The sequence below is a fragment of the Nymphaea colorata genome, chromosome 13 (genome assembly GCF_008831285.2).
Source record: "Nymphaea colorata isolate Beijing-Zhang1983 chromosome 13, ASM883128v2, whole genome shotgun sequence".
NCBI lineage: Eukaryota > Viridiplantae > Streptophyta > Magnoliopsida > Nymphaeales > Nymphaeaceae > Nymphaea > Nymphaea colorata.
In genome coordinates, this window is record NC_045150.1 from 6829239 (window position 1) to 6846508 (window position 17270).

General features: G+C 39.2%; 3 protein-coding genes across 4 annotated transcripts; 1 reads left to right on the forward strand and 2 right to left on the reverse strand.

Moving 5' to 3' along the window:
* Nucleotides 1-585: 585 nt before the first annotated feature.
* LOC116267169 (uncharacterized) lies at nt 586-4907 on the forward strand. 2 transcript variants are annotated; one of them, XM_031648765.2, is made up of 4 exons: nt 586-720; nt 843-1016; nt 2462-4347; nt 4457-4907. In XM_031648765.2, exons 3-4 carry the CDS (start codon nt 2655-2657, stop codon nt 4789-4791), a joined length of 2028 nt encoding a protein of 675 aa, XP_031504625.1. In that variant the 5' UTR covers nt 586-720; nt 843-1016; nt 2462-2654; the 3' UTR covers nt 4792-4907. The 2 variants fall into 2 exon arrangements, with proteins under 2 accessions (XP_031504625.1, XP_049937252.1); XM_050081295.1 differs by having other exon boundaries at nt 625-1016; nt 2651-4347.
* Nucleotides 4908-6219: 1312 nt separating this feature from the next.
* On the reverse strand, nt 6220-10974 carry LOC116267314 (protein REPRESSOR OF SILENCING 3). The gene is made up of 4 exons (XM_031648995.2): nt 10622-10974; nt 9310-9531; nt 8146-8574; nt 6220-7436 (listed from the first exon to the last, which is right to left on the reverse strand). The coding sequence occupies exons 1-4, from the start codon at nt 10835-10837 to the stop codon at nt 6396-6398; spliced, it is 1908 nt and encodes a 635-aa protein (XP_031504855.1). The 5' UTR covers nt 10838-10974; the 3' UTR covers nt 6220-6395.
* Nucleotides 10975-12259: 1285 nt separating this feature from the next.
* Nucleotides 12260-16983, reverse strand: LOC116266651 (50S ribosomal protein L29, chloroplastic). Its single transcript, XM_031647958.2, has 2 exons — nt 16580-16983; nt 12260-12790 (listed from the first exon to the last, which is right to left on the reverse strand). The coding sequence occupies exons 1-2, from the start codon at nt 16916-16918 to the stop codon at nt 12617-12619; spliced, it is 513 nt and encodes a 170-aa protein (XP_031503818.1). The 5' UTR covers nt 16919-16983; the 3' UTR covers nt 12260-12616.
* Between the last annotated feature and the right edge of the window lie 287 nt (nt 16984-17270).

Sequence of the window (17270 nt, forward strand, 5' to 3'; positions counted from 1 at the left end):
GCCAAAGATTTATTGCTTGTCCTAAATATTTACAACATTTTAGTTTTAAATAGTGTTTATTAGCTACATTATTCATTAGTAAGAACTGACTAAGCTAAAAACTGTAGTGATACTAAATAACGTTTCTAAGAACAAGTGAAAATTAAGTATCAGTAATTCAGAATTCCTGTTTCTTCAAAATAAACTGATGTTCTGAATGATGTTGCAGATGTGAACCGTGACCAGTATTGTTATACTAAAATCAGGATGAATCAGGTCCATGAGTCACATTTTTTCTATAATATAGCTGCAATTTCAAATTTTCAAATTTTTTGGCTTTTGATTTTAATTAAAAAATGTAAAAATGAATTTTGTGAATAAAAATTGAATCTGAATTTGATTTTGGTTTTGACCAGTTCACTCAATCTTTTAGAAAACCAGTTCTACTCATAAACACCGGCCAATTTTATAGATAACATTTTTTTAACTTTTAAATAAGTTTAAAATAACTTTTAATTATTCTTTATAGAAAATGGAAAAAACTAAACGATTTCACATTGTACCGCCCGAAGTAGCTTGATTCGCCGTATCTCCGGCAAATGTACCGAGCGTTGATATAGGAATGAATGAATGACATGAAAACTGTTTGTCAAAATTGATTTTATATTGTGGCCAATGAAGCAGGACAGGAGCCATGTTACTAGAAAACCCTAAAGAAAGAAGTCCGTCTTCTAATTTCAGGTTTTGTTCAGAATGGTGGAAAACAGCCATATTCGTTTCCAACATCTCTCTCTTCTGCTTCATCTTCTGATAGCACGGTTCTCATCTGATTTTGAATTGTTTGCCTTCCTTGTCCATATTAGTCAAGCCTCCCAAAACCAGGTGCACGTGTGTACTCCTACAGGCTGCCACCCCTTCTGGCTCCTCTGCGCCTGTAAATGAAGAGATACGGCCAAGGTTGAACGGTTCCTCATCTTCCCTCTCGCAAAGTGAAGTCGATTCGTTGAAAATAGCATTCGGTTTTCCGAAATCTAGAGGTATATAGTCTTCTGGGCTTTCTTATTGTCTTTTCCTTTTCGGTATTTTCGCTGTTGGTGATCGACCCACTTTTATATATTTTTTGTGTCCCATGCGGGTTTCTATGAGCGCTTGAGCCGCTTGCTGGGGTTTTTTTATTGGTTTACAGGAGAAAAATAGTCTAGTTCTTCAAAGTCTTTTTTTTTTTTTTCTGGGTAGGGTTAAAGATGTGTGTTGCGTCCATGGTAGTGGGTTCGCAGTCCGGATTCTGAAGGTTTTACCATGTTGGTATGCCGTTGCCGTGGGAAAAGTTTTCCTTTCAGGTTAGCGGGGTGCAGCAAAATGAGAGGTTTATCTTTTCTTGTTGCTTTCCGAAGCTGCATATATAGGTTCTTTAAGAATGCCTCACGAATGTGTTAATGTTCATTGTCTTGCATTGAAGATGAGGGATAAATTTAGGTGTTCTTTAGTTGGTGAGGTGCTGTGAGTTCTGTACGTATGTTGTATTTCAAAGTTTCAAGTATGTTCAGTTTGCCAAGACAATCTTTTTCTTTTTCTTTAGTTGGTGAGGTGCCGTGAGTGATGTACGTATGTTGTATTTTGAAGTTTCAAGTATGTTCAGTTTGCCAAGACAATCTTTTTCTTTTCCTTTTCTTCTCTTAGTGCAAACCTCTGAAGCTAAATTGGAGAAGAATGATGATTTTAATTTGGCCCACTTTTGGTCTTCAATGGTGACGGGTCGTTAAGAGGAGGTGGAATTCCAGTAATTCATTTTGTTCTTTTTATTTTGATGTAAAATTGTTGCTTTGATTTTGTTGCGCATTTCCTTTCTTTTATTGCTCTGAGTTCATCTGCTCACTATTCTATCTCAAAAATTAGCTGAATATCTTTGTAACACTAGGGCTTTCAAAGTAAGCTACTCGTGTTTGTATTGGAGTTCCTTTATATTTATGCCAGAATTACCAATTAGATAATTTAGACCACCGAAGGGAATTCATTTAGTTTGCAGACCCCTTCTTCGTTATTTACATGTTAAATTTGGGCATATTGAAGCTTTACTTAAGGTAATGAGTTAGGCTACAGGTTCTTTTACTTGTATTCCGTTTCACCAACCATCATATTAGAGAATGATAGGGTCAACCTAATATGATTCCACATGACAGATATAGTGAAGTCATGAAGTTTCTACTGTCTGCCTATCTAGTTGGATGTAGAATTTTGTCTTCTTTTTTGGCTTTTCTTTGTGGTTTATGTCTTTAGGGAGACTGAAGAATTCTGTACTTTTCTTTATGTAGCTCATGGCTAGTATCATTTTGAATTATCTGAAGAACCTCTTTGTTTATCACATTATTGAAATTATTACTGTAATCTCTTTATGTTATATCAAGAAAGGTCTTCTTTTGTTTCTCTTTTCAATTTTGATTGCCTCCAAAGGTTGAGAATAGTGTTGGTTTCCCATTTTCAGTTAAACAGTGTAGGAAAGGTTACTCTCTCAATGCCTTCAGATGGGAAGAGAAAGAATATGCAGATAGATTGCATTCTTCTGCTTTTGTTGCATGAGCTTTCATTAAATATAAAGTCTATTTGCTATAAGATGGGGCTTGCCCTTTGTTGATCAACATGAGCTCTATGGTATAAGTTGCCTTTTAATCAGGGAAATGGATGATGTTCGTATGCACGGTACAGTAATTGACCGAAAAAACCAGAGAGTTAGATGTAAATACTGCAACAAAGATATGAGAGGCATTACTCGTCTTAAATATCACTTGGCCTGCATCCGTGGGGATGTAGCACCATGCCAAGAGGTTCCCTTGGATGTGAAAGCGCAAATGGGTGTCCTGATTCGGGAAGGGAGGCAAAGGCTGAAAAGTAAATCTGGGAAACTTGAGTCCTCTAGACTATTACGTGGCCGCAATAACTCTACAAAGTCTGTGAAAGCATTTCCAGTCTCTTGTAAAGATACTCAAGCAGCTGAAGTAATGGAGCAGAAAGTTGTCAACTTGAGTCCCAACGTTATGACAGAAAAATTTTATGATAATGATACAGTGACAGAAAGTAGCTCATTCTGTAGAAGAAAAAACGAAGATGATTCATGGAGACATGCTTGCCTATGCATTGGCAAATTCTTTTATGACAGTGGTATTGATTTTTGTGAAGCCAACTCTCCTTACTTCAAGTCCATGATAGATGCAATTGTAGCATGCGGATCTGGGCATGCTCCCAGTCCTAGTGAACTGAGAGGATGGATCCTTCATGAAGAGTTAAAAGCAATAAATCAGCGTTTAGAAGATGCAAAGAGTTCATGGGAAACAACAGGATGCAGTATTTTGTTGGATAGTTGGACTGACAATGGCGGAAGGGACCTGCTTTGTTTCATTGTTGATTGCCCAAAAGTTACCATACTTCTAAAATATATTGATGCATCGGATCATATCAAAGAAGATGATTTAGTGAAAACTTTTAATGGAGTCATTGAGATGGTCGGAATTCAGAATGTGGTGCAGGTTGTTACTTGCAACACCACTGATTACATGGAAGTTGTACGGGAAAGACTTATGGAAGAACAGAAGAATATGTTTTGGACTCATTGTGCTGTTTATTGTATAGATCTGATGTTGGAAGAGATCGGAATCATGATTAACATGAAAGAGGTGCTTCATAATGCCAAGCTCATAACAAAATTCGTTAATAGCAATATGCAGATTTTGGCTTTGCTGAAGAAGCATACTTCTGGGAGAGAATTGGTCTGCCCGGCTAAGACACGGTCTGCAACTGACATTCTTACATTACAGAACATTGTGTCAGAGAAGGAAAACCTGCGGAATATGTTCAATTCAACCTCTTGGAAAGCCTCAACCTGGAGTTCTACAACCAGTGGGAAGGAGGTAGCTGATTTGGTCTGGAAGCCTTCATTTTGGGCTAGTGCCGAACAGGTTCTGAAGGTTATGATCCCTTTGATTCGGGTGTTAAGATTAGCATATGGAGACGAGAAAAGGCCAATGGGCTACATTTATGAGGCCATGGATCGTGCCAAGGAGACCATACAGATTGATCTTAATTATGATGAGGCCAAGTATGTACCTATTTGGACTGTGGTTGACAGGATCTGGAACAATCTTTTGCACAATCCTTTGCACTCAGCTGGATACTATTTAAACCCTGGGTATTTTTATTCGGATGATTTTTTTGGTGACGCAGAAGTTGCAGCGGGTCTTCTTGATTGTGTTGAGTGCTTGGTGCAGGATCTAAAGGTGCAGAACCTACTGCATCTCCAACTCGATGATTACAGAAATGTGAAGGGTGGCTTTGCCATGCAGCAAGCAATTGAAGGCAGGACCAAGTGTCATCCAGGTTAGGGCAATTTTACTGATCTATGATATTGGTCTTAACATGTTTTTATTGGCCTTAACATGTTTTTCCATGTTAGTCATTGCTAATGAATTCTTGTTTGCAAGTGCAGTTGAGTGGTGGTCTTTGTATGGGGGCCACTGTCCTGAGTTGCAGAGATTTGCAATGCGTATTTTAAGCCAAACATGCAGTGGCATGAGATGCAGACAGGACAGGGGCTTATTACGGCAGCTATGCACAAAAGAGAAAAGCAAAATAGAGCATAGTCTGCTAGAAGATCTTGTTCTTGTCCATTGTAATCTTCAAATGCAGCGGCCTTTAACGATCTCAGACGACAACATGGACTCACTTCTCTTGGAAAAGAACAACTGGGTGAGTGATTGGATAGTAGCCACCAACCGGGGTCTCAAAAATGTTGACTGTAAAATGAATGGACTTGGGCCATGATGTAGGATGTCGTAAAGATTATCCTGTAGAATATTTTGCAAAAGTTGAGGCACCAGACTATTTTTGTAACTAGAAGTAAATGTTAGTGAACATATTTTTTTGTGTCGTGTTCCCAAGGGTATGCCATAGGTACTGTGGAAGCTTTTATTAAGGGGAAAGCTAATCTCCCTGGCAACTCCCTGAGAAGGGAAGCTTGAGAAATTTGGTTTCTCATGTATGGGCGCCTCCTTTCCTATCGCGACGAGTAAGCGGACTACTTTTTTTATTTTTCTCATTAATTTTTGCTCGCTTTGTCTTTCTTTTTTTAGTTTCCACTAATATCTCTCATTTTTCTTCCTTTTTTAACTACTTTATTTCTTCGGCATTTGTTCATTTATATTCGTTTTATATACCACTTTTTTTTTCCTGATTTTTACTTGGCAAATCACTTTATAAACATATCCACTTCATAAATTTCTTGCTACACTTGCATCCCTGCGTCCTGTCCCATTGTCATGTCTCCTACCCATTTTTGCCGCTTGGCAACCATCACCGTCTATCTTTGTAATCGTGTTGCCAAAACTGACTGTTATGTGAGACCGTGGTTTGATCTAAATGAAGATGCATATTTTTAATTTTTACTCAATGCGAAAGCAACTTTTGACATAAAGGTTTATTTTTAAACACTTATTCCGCAATATATTAATCACAATCCCATCAAGAGGAGGGGGAAGAATGAATTATTTCAAATTATTGAACACGCGAGTCGTTGTTGAAGAAGGAATAAACGAAGTCGTGCCTTCTTTCCATCATAATACTGCTGAAACGAAAGACACAAAATCGAGCCCCGTGGGGTTGTGAATGAAAACTCCCAAAGTTAGCAATTAGATCCGACTAATGGGTCGCTAATTGGACCCTCAACATTCACACGAGAAATAGAACTCAGAAAGTTGAACTGCAAGCATGCGCGAATTGCTGCCTTGGTCAGAAGGGTCAGTCAAGTTTCGTTTTTCATGTTGCCACTCTCTGAGTAAGTCGAAAATCCCGGGATGTCATTTCTACTCTCATGAGGGCTCCGGCGTCCGGGCTCAGTTTTTTCCAAGTTTTTCTGAAAAACAGAAGCTAACAAAAACCTTGGTATTTCATATATGCTTTTAACGGCAAATACTACTTGTCTGACAAGAATCCGGAGTTGTATCCAGAGTCTATTGACCAAGTAATGACTCAACCACCCACAAGAAGTCATTCCAGGTTACCTTGTTATAAATTTCAAAGAAATCCTTCTTCAACAATAGATATATAACCCTTAAATACTATTGTTTACCAAGAAAGTTCTCGCCATTAAGCAGAACGTCTGGACTAGAATATTGAATTTAGACCTCTTTCAGCCTTTGGTCGGGTGAGTGGATCGCTTTTTATAAGAGCTCAACTGCTCAACTACACCATCTCTGGTTAACCGTTCGTTCACTCAAAACTGTCCCCGATTGCTCGAGGGAGCTTAAATACATGTTCTGTTTGGGAACCACAACAAAACCAGCTACCTAAGATATGAGAACACTCTCTACTGAGCCTACAGGTTGCAACGAAGTGCAGGTGTTGCATAAAACATAAAAGAATAGAATTGGTCATCTGTGCTTAGGCCTACTTTTGGCATTTTCAGCAGCAGAATTATCAGTTCTTTTCCTGCTCCGCAGTGACGCACTTACTGCAGCTCGGACCTTTGCCCACTCCTTCTGTGATTCTGCACTTCGCATGAAAGTGCATACCTCATCCATGCGGACATTTCCGCTAGCTGTTCCTAGAGGTATAGACCGATCGATGTTGGTGGCCTTGGGGCTAACATTGGTTTCCTTATTGTTCTGACTCTTCTGAGTACTACTATTTAGGCCCTCCTGTTTCGGTTGTATCGAGGAATGTACACGCTCGGCCGATGATACATCATCTGATTTCCGGCATTCGACTCGATTCAACCCAGGGCTATCTGCTTGACTAGATTCAGCAAACTTTTCTGCAGTTACTGAGGGACCTTGAAAAATACCAGAGAGCTTGAACATGCTGCTGCTTTTTCCACTGAGCATGTCTCTCCATGTCTTGCTCGGGCAGACGTTTCTATGAGCAGCTTCTGGCTCTATGGTTCCAACCATGTTCCCAGCCTTCAGGCTAACATCAGTTTCTTTTGAATCCTGAGCATTTCTGTTTGGATCCTCTTCCTCTACTTGCATGGTTGAGGATACAGCTTCCACTGATGTAACTTTGGGTGATTTATCAAGTTTAGTTGTTTCACTATGTTCAGGAAACTTATCAGTGCCTGCTGAAGGCTCTGCAGAAACATCAGAGAGCTTGAAGCTACTGCTGCTTTTTCCACTAACCAGGTCTCTCCATGATACTTTCTGTACCCTGACACAACTGGTGGCATCCTGAGGAGGTGGAGGTTCATTAATGGTCACTGACATTACTCCTGCCACATCTTTAGTTTCAACTCCAGTTTCTGTTGCCTGATTTTCTAGGGCATGAACCAAATCATTAAGATGTTCTTCTGATGCTTGTTTCTTCTTTGATTGTTTCTGTTTTTCGCCATCTGCTGGAGGCTTGCGTGCTTTCTTTGCAAACTTAGGCTCTGTAGCTGGAAACGGCTTATTTCTTGTTAATACATCCGCATTTGGTACCTGAAAGAAACATATAAAACATGTAACAGCCATGAGGGCAAACGAAACAAACAAAACAATTCGTTTATTGCCTAGTCCAAAATCATAACTGGTTTACACACTTGTTGTAGATGAATGGTGCAGTGAAGACAAAATCATAACAGGTTTACACACTTGTTGTAGATGAATGGTGCAGTAAAGTCTTCACAACTTTCTTGCTTTCATTCTGAAACTATCAAAACACTACATGTGCAGAATTTCACATGGAAAGAAAGTTGACAAAAGGAACAAGAACAGAATGAAACAACAAAAAGTCTTGAAAGGAAAAAATAAATGAAAAAGCATGCCATGGCTGCAAAATTCGCAAAAGACCTTTATAAGCCCTATGGCAGTGGCCCCTTCAAAATCTGGAGACTAAGGCACCTCATATGGCAGACAACTCGAAAGAAGGAAGGGTTCAAGGAAGATGTTTTATTCCACATTAAGATCCAAGAGTAAAAGAGAATATGCATCAAAATCCATGTAACTTTCCCTGTTGCTTGACTCACACAGTTCAGAACTCAAGGCAAAGAAAAAGCTGGAGAACAAACATCAAGCATTCTAAAGATTATATGCAAATCAATAGCAGCAAAAAGAATATACCTCAAGGTCATAGTGATAAAAAACCAAGGCATGACAATCTGACAACAGAAACATGAATTAGAAGTAAAAAATCCAAGATTGAAAATACCTGCTTCATTGAAAATATTTGTTCCTTTGGCTTGTACATTTCACTTGAGACATCCTGTACTTCCAAAGCTATATTTGTGATCAGATTATCTGAATCAGAAGCTTCAGCTGCTTCCTCATTGTCCACTGCTATGGTATTGATCAAGTGGCTGACATCATTCATTTCCCTCAATGAGTTATGTTCTACAGTGCCGGCTGCTGACTCAGCTTCTGTTTTGAATAGCTTCTCCAGCACCGAGTTCATAATATCTAGCTCATGCTGGCCTATGACGTTATTCACTGTATTGAATGTAACATGTTCTGTAGATGTATTGTCAGACAGAAGAGAATGCTGCTCACAATCACAGAAATGAACGGGCAAGGGAGGGGCATTAACATGTTGAAAGCTATATTTGTGTTTTCCAGTTCCGGCATATGGCAGCAACTTTACCTGTATAGCAAATCTTAGCATCTTTGTCATTAAAATGCTTCCTAAAGAATTACTAAATATATGGGCCAAAGGTTGCAGATGCAGACAAGTATCTAAGATGTAAACAGCCAGTAAATTATGGAACATCTAAGTGCATCCAGTAGATCAATGAACCACCAGCCATGAAAATTCTACAAGTCTATTAAGGGCAATAGTACCTTTAAAAAATATTAACATTAAACGAAAGCTATGTCACATGGGTACGGGATGCGGCAAGTTCCAAAAAAATTTGGGTGTGGGTGCGGCGAGAGCATATAAATAAATAAATAAAATATATATAACATATATATATATATATATATTATATACATATATATGTTATTTGTTATATAAGTAATTTTGTTTGTCTATATTTTTAAACTTTTTTTTTATCAAGGATACCTTAATCTCATACAAAATTCAAAGTTTTATTAAATATTTTATTAAATAAAATAAGGGAGGAGAGAGAGAAGAGGGAAGATAGAAGGAAAAAAAATGAAAAGAAAAACAGGAGAAAAGAAGAACCGGTGCGGTCAGCAGCACCCGTTTCGGTTTGACGGAGTCGGGTGCCGTATCAGGCCGCACCCACACCGACGCGGGTGCGCCACCATGTTTGGCACTCGTGTGACTTAAAATGTAAGATTGTGCCTAGAATGTGTGTTGAAATATAATGAAGCATCATGTATCCAAAAACTAGCATTCTTATCAAATTCCCACCTTTCTTAGTCGTGGGAAGTAAATTTTTAACTGCATCTTCTCTTCTCTTAAACGTTTAGACTTCTTTGAGGAGCTCTCAGTGATGTCAGTGTCTGGCTCAGCATTTGAGCACAAAGCTTTGTTAGCTTCATCTTCTGCCCATTCTCTTCTTAACCGCGTAAGATAATGTTCTTTAGCTTTTTCTAGCTTGAGTCTTCCTCCTTTCCAGATGCAACCGTTGTACTGCAACATAATAATCAATGATTAAAGAAAATAACCAAAACAAAAAGAAACATATGCAACCAGGAATTTGGAAACAACTAGCACCAAAGAAATTAATAGTAAGACCGCGAATCTGTGATCAACAAGGAAAAACAGGACTCATGAATGCTTGATACTGCAACCACTAAACCACAAGGTGTAGAGTCATGAACAAATGAAAAATTGTCGAGAAGAGAAAATAGCGTGACATTTCAATAATCAAAGCAATTTGACGACCAGAGATACTATGGGGATTTTAACCTTTTTTTATATTTCAACAAGAATTATTACATCAACTATAAGTTCCATGGCGTTCCCAAAACAAAAGGCTGAAACTTAACCTAATTTTTCTAGGAAATAACTTGAGAAATGCACCTGCCAAGATATTGCTTTCGCCAGAAATTCCATTAGCAACTATAATTGCGAGTCCTTTCACTTAGCCAAGCTTCATTTATTTATCATATTGGAACAATTACTAGACATACAACCCTTGGTATCGAAGCCATATGTTACAAAAGGAACGTCTAAGGTACGCCCTATAATAACTTCAAAGTTCAACCATGAACCAAGCAATTGCGACAATGCTGCTGCACCATAAATTATTCACGACGTACCCATCTCGTCATATCAACCACCCACATAAACCCTAGTCAAGAGTTCGATGCTTCCTCATTCTGATAACACGAAAAAGCCCTAAATGAGAGTCGCGTAACTTCTCAGTCTGACAACAACAAGAGCTTAAAACTAAAAGGTTTCAGCTACAGCCTCGAGTCGCAGCAATCTAATTTTTTTTTTTCAATTAAACCATAGACAGCCACATAAAAAACCACACAAGATCCTTCGCGCTAATGCATTTAGTTTTCTGTAGAGAAAATGAAAACCACCCAAAAGACAATTAGGTTAAAAAAAAATTAGATACGAAACAATCCCCAACCGAAACAATCGATCATCAACCGCATTCCCATCTAACACTTCGTTTCCAAGGAGCAGACAAGCAGAGACGAAACAAAAGCCGGAAGAGATTAGACAAAAGGAAGAAGGAATATGGAAGTGTTCGGACAAGAGAACCAACCGTACTGAACAGCTTGTTAAAAGACTTTTGAGAGTCGGGCTCGAAATCCATGTAAGCGAAACTCCGGCCATTGGTCCGGACGATCTCGACTCCTTTCACCCTGCCCAGGTACGAGAATGTCTTCTCCAGATCGCTTGCCGTCACTGCCTGGCCCAACCCTCCGACGAACACCCTGGTCGTCGACATACCGCCACCATCCTCCTCTTTCTCTCCCATGTTTCGGTCGTGCTCGTCTACTGCTTCTGCCTCGTCTTCTTTGCTCCCGCTTTGCTCTTGCGGATTCGGTTCCTAGTTTCGTTTGGGTCAACAATAAATCGGAACACTAGCGTCCAAGAGCACAAAACCTGATAAAGTACGCAGGTCTGATCCAATGTTCTATTGGTCGGACTCGGGCGGGGATTAGCAAGTGCGACCAGCTTAGGTTTCTGCACGACTATTTTCCAAGAAAACACCCAGAAAGACGCAGAGAGTTGGTTGAGTTGGAAAGCTGGTGAAAGTCAGTTTAATGTTTGTAACTTTGTGAGCGCTACTCTTTTAGACAGTAAACATTGGAGGTATGATAATCTAGTAACGAGTAGACCACTCCCCACTTAAGTCCTGAATTCCAATACGGGAAAAGGGGTAGAGTTTCAGCCTCTTCTGGAATCAGGTCCCATATTTCCGAAGAAACTGTTTCATGGACAAGTGTTTTACTAAAGTTTCATTGTTACATTTCCCTCCCTTCTTTTGGGTTTATCATTCATTCCCACAAAATTGTTTCCCGTGAATGACTCACCGCTTAAGTATCTTTTCTCGTGATCGCAAAATGGTTTGATGACATGTTCTAAAATCCCGAGATTTTCATTTGCTAAATTTAGTGTGATTAATCTTTGTTAATAACTTTACCTCCAGAGAACGCACCATTGTACATCTAGGTTTGTTTTTGTCCCATTAATTTGCCCAAAAAAATGTGACGCAAGGTTTTTCTTCAATAAAAGAGCGCCAAGCAGGGTTGCATCTGAATAACGCATTTAACGGTTTAAATAAATAAAAAAGACTTCAAACTGCTATCCTTCTCTGCATGGTCCAAATGAAAGGCCTGCGAAAATTTGATTCGTCGTGTCAAAATGCATGTTAGTAGTCAGTTGGAGTTAACATAAGCTGGTCCATCGAGGAAATAAGAGCTCAAGTTATAGCTATTGCATATACAAGTCAAGGGGTCCACTAGTGGCTATAATCAGTAGTTCAGTTGAATTACTTTTTTAGATTTACCATGGTCATTGCCTAAAATGTAATGGCTCAAGAGGTCGGTAAAAGTATTTTTCTACACCAGATGCCAATTGAAATAGAAGATGGATAAGCCATGGACCAGTACTGTTCATGAATGTGAAACACTAAGGAGACCACCTACTTCTTGGTAACAAGAAAATTCTGTAATACTTCATATTTTAATTCGAAGATGCAGAGCAACACTAAGTGACCCGATATGCACTCCTTTCCTGAGTGTCATAGCACACCTTGCTGTAGATTCTGATGCAACAAAGAGCCTCACAAGCAGCCAGTGTAGCATGAATAAGAGATACGGATGAAAAAGCTTATCCAAGCCGAGGTGGATAAATTCTCTAGTGGCTTTCTATGATACAAAGGAAAAAAAAAACATGAATCTGAACACCTTCCGCAGCAGTGGTAAACATTCCCAAGAATGAAAATGAATCATAATGCCTGTTTGACAGCCACTGCAGCTCCACGAAGCCAATTTTTTGGGTCTTAATCGCAACATCTGACGAACTAACTAAACACATAGAGGAACGGTTGTGTACAGGCAAAGAATCTACTAGTGGCCGTTCCTCTTTAACAAAACGTTCAACCTTTAATGACAGAAAAGAAGCAAAAGGCAGTCTTGTGGTTTTCGAATCAAACAATTTTTGACATTTGAAACGAATGCCCTCAAAACAGATCTAAGCAACATTCACATCTATGAGTCTCGAGTTATGTGCAAAATTATGCTACATTTGCTCATGTACTTTTTTCCTCTGCTGCTGCCTTTTCTTCCTCTAGCTTCTTCCTTAGTGATGGTGGTGGTCTAACAACAATGCTTCTCTTCCATTTACGGTCAAGCTTTCTGGATAGCCTTTTGTTGATTCCTTCCTCTATCTCCCTTTCTCTCTTAACCGTCAACATCCGAGCAATCTATGGAGAGAAAAACAACAGCAGGACATGTTAAAATGGGATCAACTAATTCAGAGAAAACGAGGAAAAAATTTGAGTATTTTTGAAACAGCATCAGACCAACCCTGTTATGTATGTCTACTGGAAAGTCTCACATCAGAAATATCATGATTATTTATGTCAACGTTTTAGTTACGCTTGACATATCAAGCTATTATTCTTTGAATAATTTAGCACTTGACATATGCAATTTTGAAGCATTTTCAAACTATAGCTTATCATACCACACTGATCATGCTTTTTTAAGAATTCATTCCATTTCTCCAAAAATGAAAAGAAAAATATGCACTTTTACTGAAGTAGATCAAATGGTTTCTTATTAATTTGCAAATTTTATATATATTTTTTGTATCAAAAGCTTAAATAGGGCAATGAGATCACCATGATTTCTATTGGACCATTCAGAAAATGATAAATAAATAACTAAAAAGCAGTACATAAAAACACCAATACCATGCCACCGACTATATAGAAAATGATAAACTGTACCAGCTGTGCATCATGGCATTGGTGTATAAGTTCTAAAGCTTTCCTAATTTTACAAGTAAAAGCAATTAGTTCCTGTTTCTGAACTTCTATTTTCAGCTGGAAAAAAGAATATATAGCCAGAAAGTGCAACTCGATTGCTTTTACTTTAAGAATGTTGTTCAAAAATATATATTTACAGTACAAGCAGATGGCGTCCAAAATCAGGTAGTTCTGAAATTGGAGGTGAATATTTATGCTCTCTTGGCTGTATAATAAATAACTGAGAGATAAGCAGTCATTGAGTAACAGAATCATGTTTCACAGAATCACAAAGACCAATGAACAACACAGGAATCACAAGTGACAAGAAGACAGAAAGTTGGCAGGGAGATGGAGGTTTTGGTGGAACATTTAGAGCACATGAAACAAAAAAACATGCACTGTTACATGCCAGGATATATACAATCTGGAAGTTGCTTAGATAACCCCTGCTTCTGAGAAGTCAAGGGTATTGGCAATATTATTATTGTGTGACAAACAGGACAAGATCAAAAGCCCGAATACTAGAGTAGAAAACTGAAAGTAATTAAATGTTTAAACGATGGACTGAATTTTAGCCAATACTATCGGACTAAAATATGGTTTAGGAACCAGGCATACCAAACTTAAGCTAGAGTTGCAGCATGCTTTTCCTGGAAAGGATTCCCATTAAACCTAGAAATAAATCATTTGATATGACCCCTGCTAGATAATGCAGGGAAACATGACATAGATCAAAACCATTCTTGTGTATAGGAAGAAATTATATGATCGCGAAGTATAGTTAGATGCTGGTTTAGGTAACCGTGGCCATCAGTTTAATTGCTCTCCATCCCAAAGAGCATTCAAGAGTATCGAACCAGTAGATGCACCCCTTGTGTTAACCATAAAAGAAACTGGTAAACTGGTAGAGAATTAGGAGGCCCACTTGTAAAACTCCATGACCAGAGTTGTTTGGCTATGTGAGAATCTAAGATGATCTAAGTAAATAGCTGAATAGTAAGGAAAGACAAATAAATTAAGGGAAAGCAATGAATTCATGATTTCACTCAGATCTGGACTGCTCAATCACAACACAAGCTCATTTATTGATGGATGAGAAAATAAAAGGAGAAACCTAAAACAAGGCAAGTCTAAAAGAGATTCCAACTAATTTAAGATAATTTCAAGAAAATAAGGTTTTGAATTGATTCCTGTATCATTCTTCCCTGGCCAAAAAAAAAACTCGCTCTAAAGTGTAGGTGTCTCCATTTCTTCCAATTACGCTCAACCACATGGGACAATCTTAAGGGAAATTGGAGTTCTAATATTCAAAGCCACAGTAGGTTCTAGAGCACATGGTCCAAAGACTCCAAACAATTTGTACGCTGCTTCAACAGTCTCAATTTCAATCAGTTCAAATGGGCCTACAGCAAATTCTGCCAACAAGACTGAATCCATGTTTCAGGCATCAACTAATAGGTAGATCATTGGGCATCTACCATGTCATTTCACATGCAAGGCTAGCTTAAGTGGGTGAAAAGACTCAAAAGAAAACAAAAAGGATTAATGGAATTGGATATGGGTTTCACTTGGAATTTAAGTGTAGTAGCTGCAAGTTTTCTAGATCAAATAGGCTTAGATGCCGGCCTGGGTAGATTTGGATAACTCACTTGTTTGGGTTCAGAAATCAGATACACATATATTTGAACAAAACCACTCAGCAACATTTGATTCAATTTGGGTTGAATGAGCGGGCTCTGGTTGAGTGGGCAGAGACCTCTGTGGTAGAACTCAGTACCTCCCAAAGAAGTGGGTTGCACCTCCAGTTTCAGTGATGGCTGGTATTGACCAGAAGATGCCACCACTATCTATGTGCATACAGAATGATGGAAGGCTATGCTCCGCTGATGACCATTGCCTCATGATCAGAGGATGGTCGATAATTGGGGTGCAACTGGTAGCTGTTTTGGAGTTTAATGCCATCTGGCTCTTCTCTCTTCTTTGTATTCAGTCATAATAACTTTGCAAGCAGATGGCTGCCACATTTTTGTGAGTTCTTGATGGAGTTTGGGCAATGCAGGGTCTGCAGTTGTAAAAAAATCCAGGTCTACAGGAGACTATTTTGATAAGATCTACAGGCATCTGCTAGTAGAGAATTCACTACACAACACCATAATTCATTAAAAACAGTGCCAGATGGGATCAAATCCACACCGGCAACAATAAAAGGTAAGCTCCCTTACTCAATCCAACAAGATTGTCTCTCGAAAGTCGAATCATTGTTTATTAGTCAAGGAAAGGACCCTGACCCTAAATAGATGCAGCAGCAGATCCAAAACCTCACCAACGCCTAAGGTCCTCTTGAATCTACGTTGAACAAGTTTATTTTTACAAAATTATCTTAAATTAGACAGAACCTTTTAAATTTGTCTTGTTTGCGAATATTATCATTTTTTTCAGGTAGGATTATCATTCAGAATTATCTTGCTTATTTTCTCATCATAAATGAATGAGTTGACATTGTAACTAATCAGTCCATCCCCTTTTAACCTTGATAATGCTCGAAGAAATAAACTCAAGATTGAAATATTGAGGCACCAAGGGTATGTAGCGGAGGTTCAATTCTTTTCTCCTTCTTAAGAAAAATATATGAGTTTGACTTCCTCTTTTGCCTCCTAGTCAAGAAAAAATCCAATCTTGTTGTTTAAATTTCAAAAGTACTTCAGTGGTGTGAAATCAAATGAGCTAACTCAAATAAGCTGGGAGCGCGGTACTGGAGCCCGGTTAAGCTCCCTCATTTACATAAATGAGCCAGGCTCCACGATCGCTTATCTAAGAGACCAAGCTTGAGCTTGGGCAGCATTACAGTTGAAAATTTTGGCAGGGAATTCAGGAAGTTGGTTACTGTTTCTTCCAATCTTCATCAACAGGGTTGCTTACTAGAAACATCAACTGACAAAATTTCAAGAAAGGGAAGAACATCAAACGTGGAAGCAAGCGAATAGGCATACGATATATCTCTGCATAATCACTACCCGAGCAAGGAAACATATAAAAGAACCGACAACGATAGCTTCTTTGTTTCAGATATTTCATCCATCAACAATCACGTAGCAGAATATGAGAGACAACAAAAGGAAAAACGACGGCGGCACACAATGTCATCAGCAAATTCTCAAATTAAAAGAACCACAAACCTGAAAATGTACGAAATCGGGGACCGGCAAAAAGAAGAACAAAAGAGAAGAATAGGAAACGCACCCTTTTTCTCATTCGTCCAAATTCGCTGGATTTGAACTCGTTCCTGGCAGAGCGCTGCAGGCGGAGCATGAAGAGCTCGCCCTTGAGATCGACTACCTCATTGTTTATCTGCTCAGTGGACATTTCTCTTATCTCCTTCATCTCCTCCTCCCGCTTGGCCATCATCACGACGCTCCGCCTTGAGGACCTACCAATAGAAGGAGCGGCCACTCTCACTCCAGACGATAGATGGCGGGTAGTGCTCAACCTCAGCCCACCGAATGAGGATATCGGCAACCTTTTAGAGAGGGAAATCGATGCAGGGGAAGGCATACACAGCCCCAGAACGCTCCCACCCATTCTTCTCCCTCTCTTGCTCTCTCTCTCTCTCTCGATCGAACCTTTCAAACGGGATAGCAGGGCCTCTTCCCTGCCTGGACAGGGATAACGGATAAAGGGTCATCCCCATTGACGAAATGGTCCCTGACTTTTTGAGATTTCCCGTGCTTTAAAACAACCGTCTCTATATCAGGACCAGGACTGCACCTGAGCGGAGGTGAGCCCTATATTGGTCAGCTCGAGCGGAGTTGAGCCTATTTTGGTTACTACTCGGCTCAAAAAACTCGAGCTCAAACTCAGCTTGAATTCGATTAAAGCTGTTTATATCAAGGTCGAGCTCGACTTGACTACGCAAAATCAAACTCAAACTCGA

Excerpts from the sequence above, each read along its gene's own strand:
- LOC116267314 (XM_031648995.2), bottom strand. The coding sequence starts at position 10,837 with ATGGGAGAGAAAGAGGAGGATGGTGGCGGTATGTCGACGACCAGGGTG. Across the intron at positions 9,532-10,621 it reads TTAACAAGCTGTTCAGTACG|TACAACGGTTGCATCTGGAA; the intron begins GTTGGTTCTCTT and ends ATTATGTTGCAG. Across the intron at positions 7,437-8,145 it reads AAATATTTTCAATGAAGCAG|GTACCAAATGCGGATGTATT; the intron begins GTATTTTCAATC and ends TGTTTCTTTCAG.
- LOC116266651 (XM_031647958.2), bottom strand. The coding sequence starts at position 16,918 with ATGGGTGGGAGCGTTCTGGGGCTGTGTATGCCTTCCCCTGCATCGATT. Across the intron at positions 12,791-16,579 it reads TTGGACGAATGAGAAAAAGG|ATTGCTCGGATGTTGACGGT; the intron begins GTGCGTTTCCTA and ends TTCTCTCCATAG.
- LOC116267169 (XM_031648765.2), top strand. The coding sequence starts at position 2,655 with ATGGATGATGTTCGTATGCACGGTACAGTAATTGACCGAAAAAACCAG. Across the intron at positions 4,348-4,456 it reads CAGGACCAAGTGTCATCCAG|TTGAGTGGTGGTCTTTGTAT; the intron begins GTTAGGGCAATT and ends TTGCAAGTGCAG.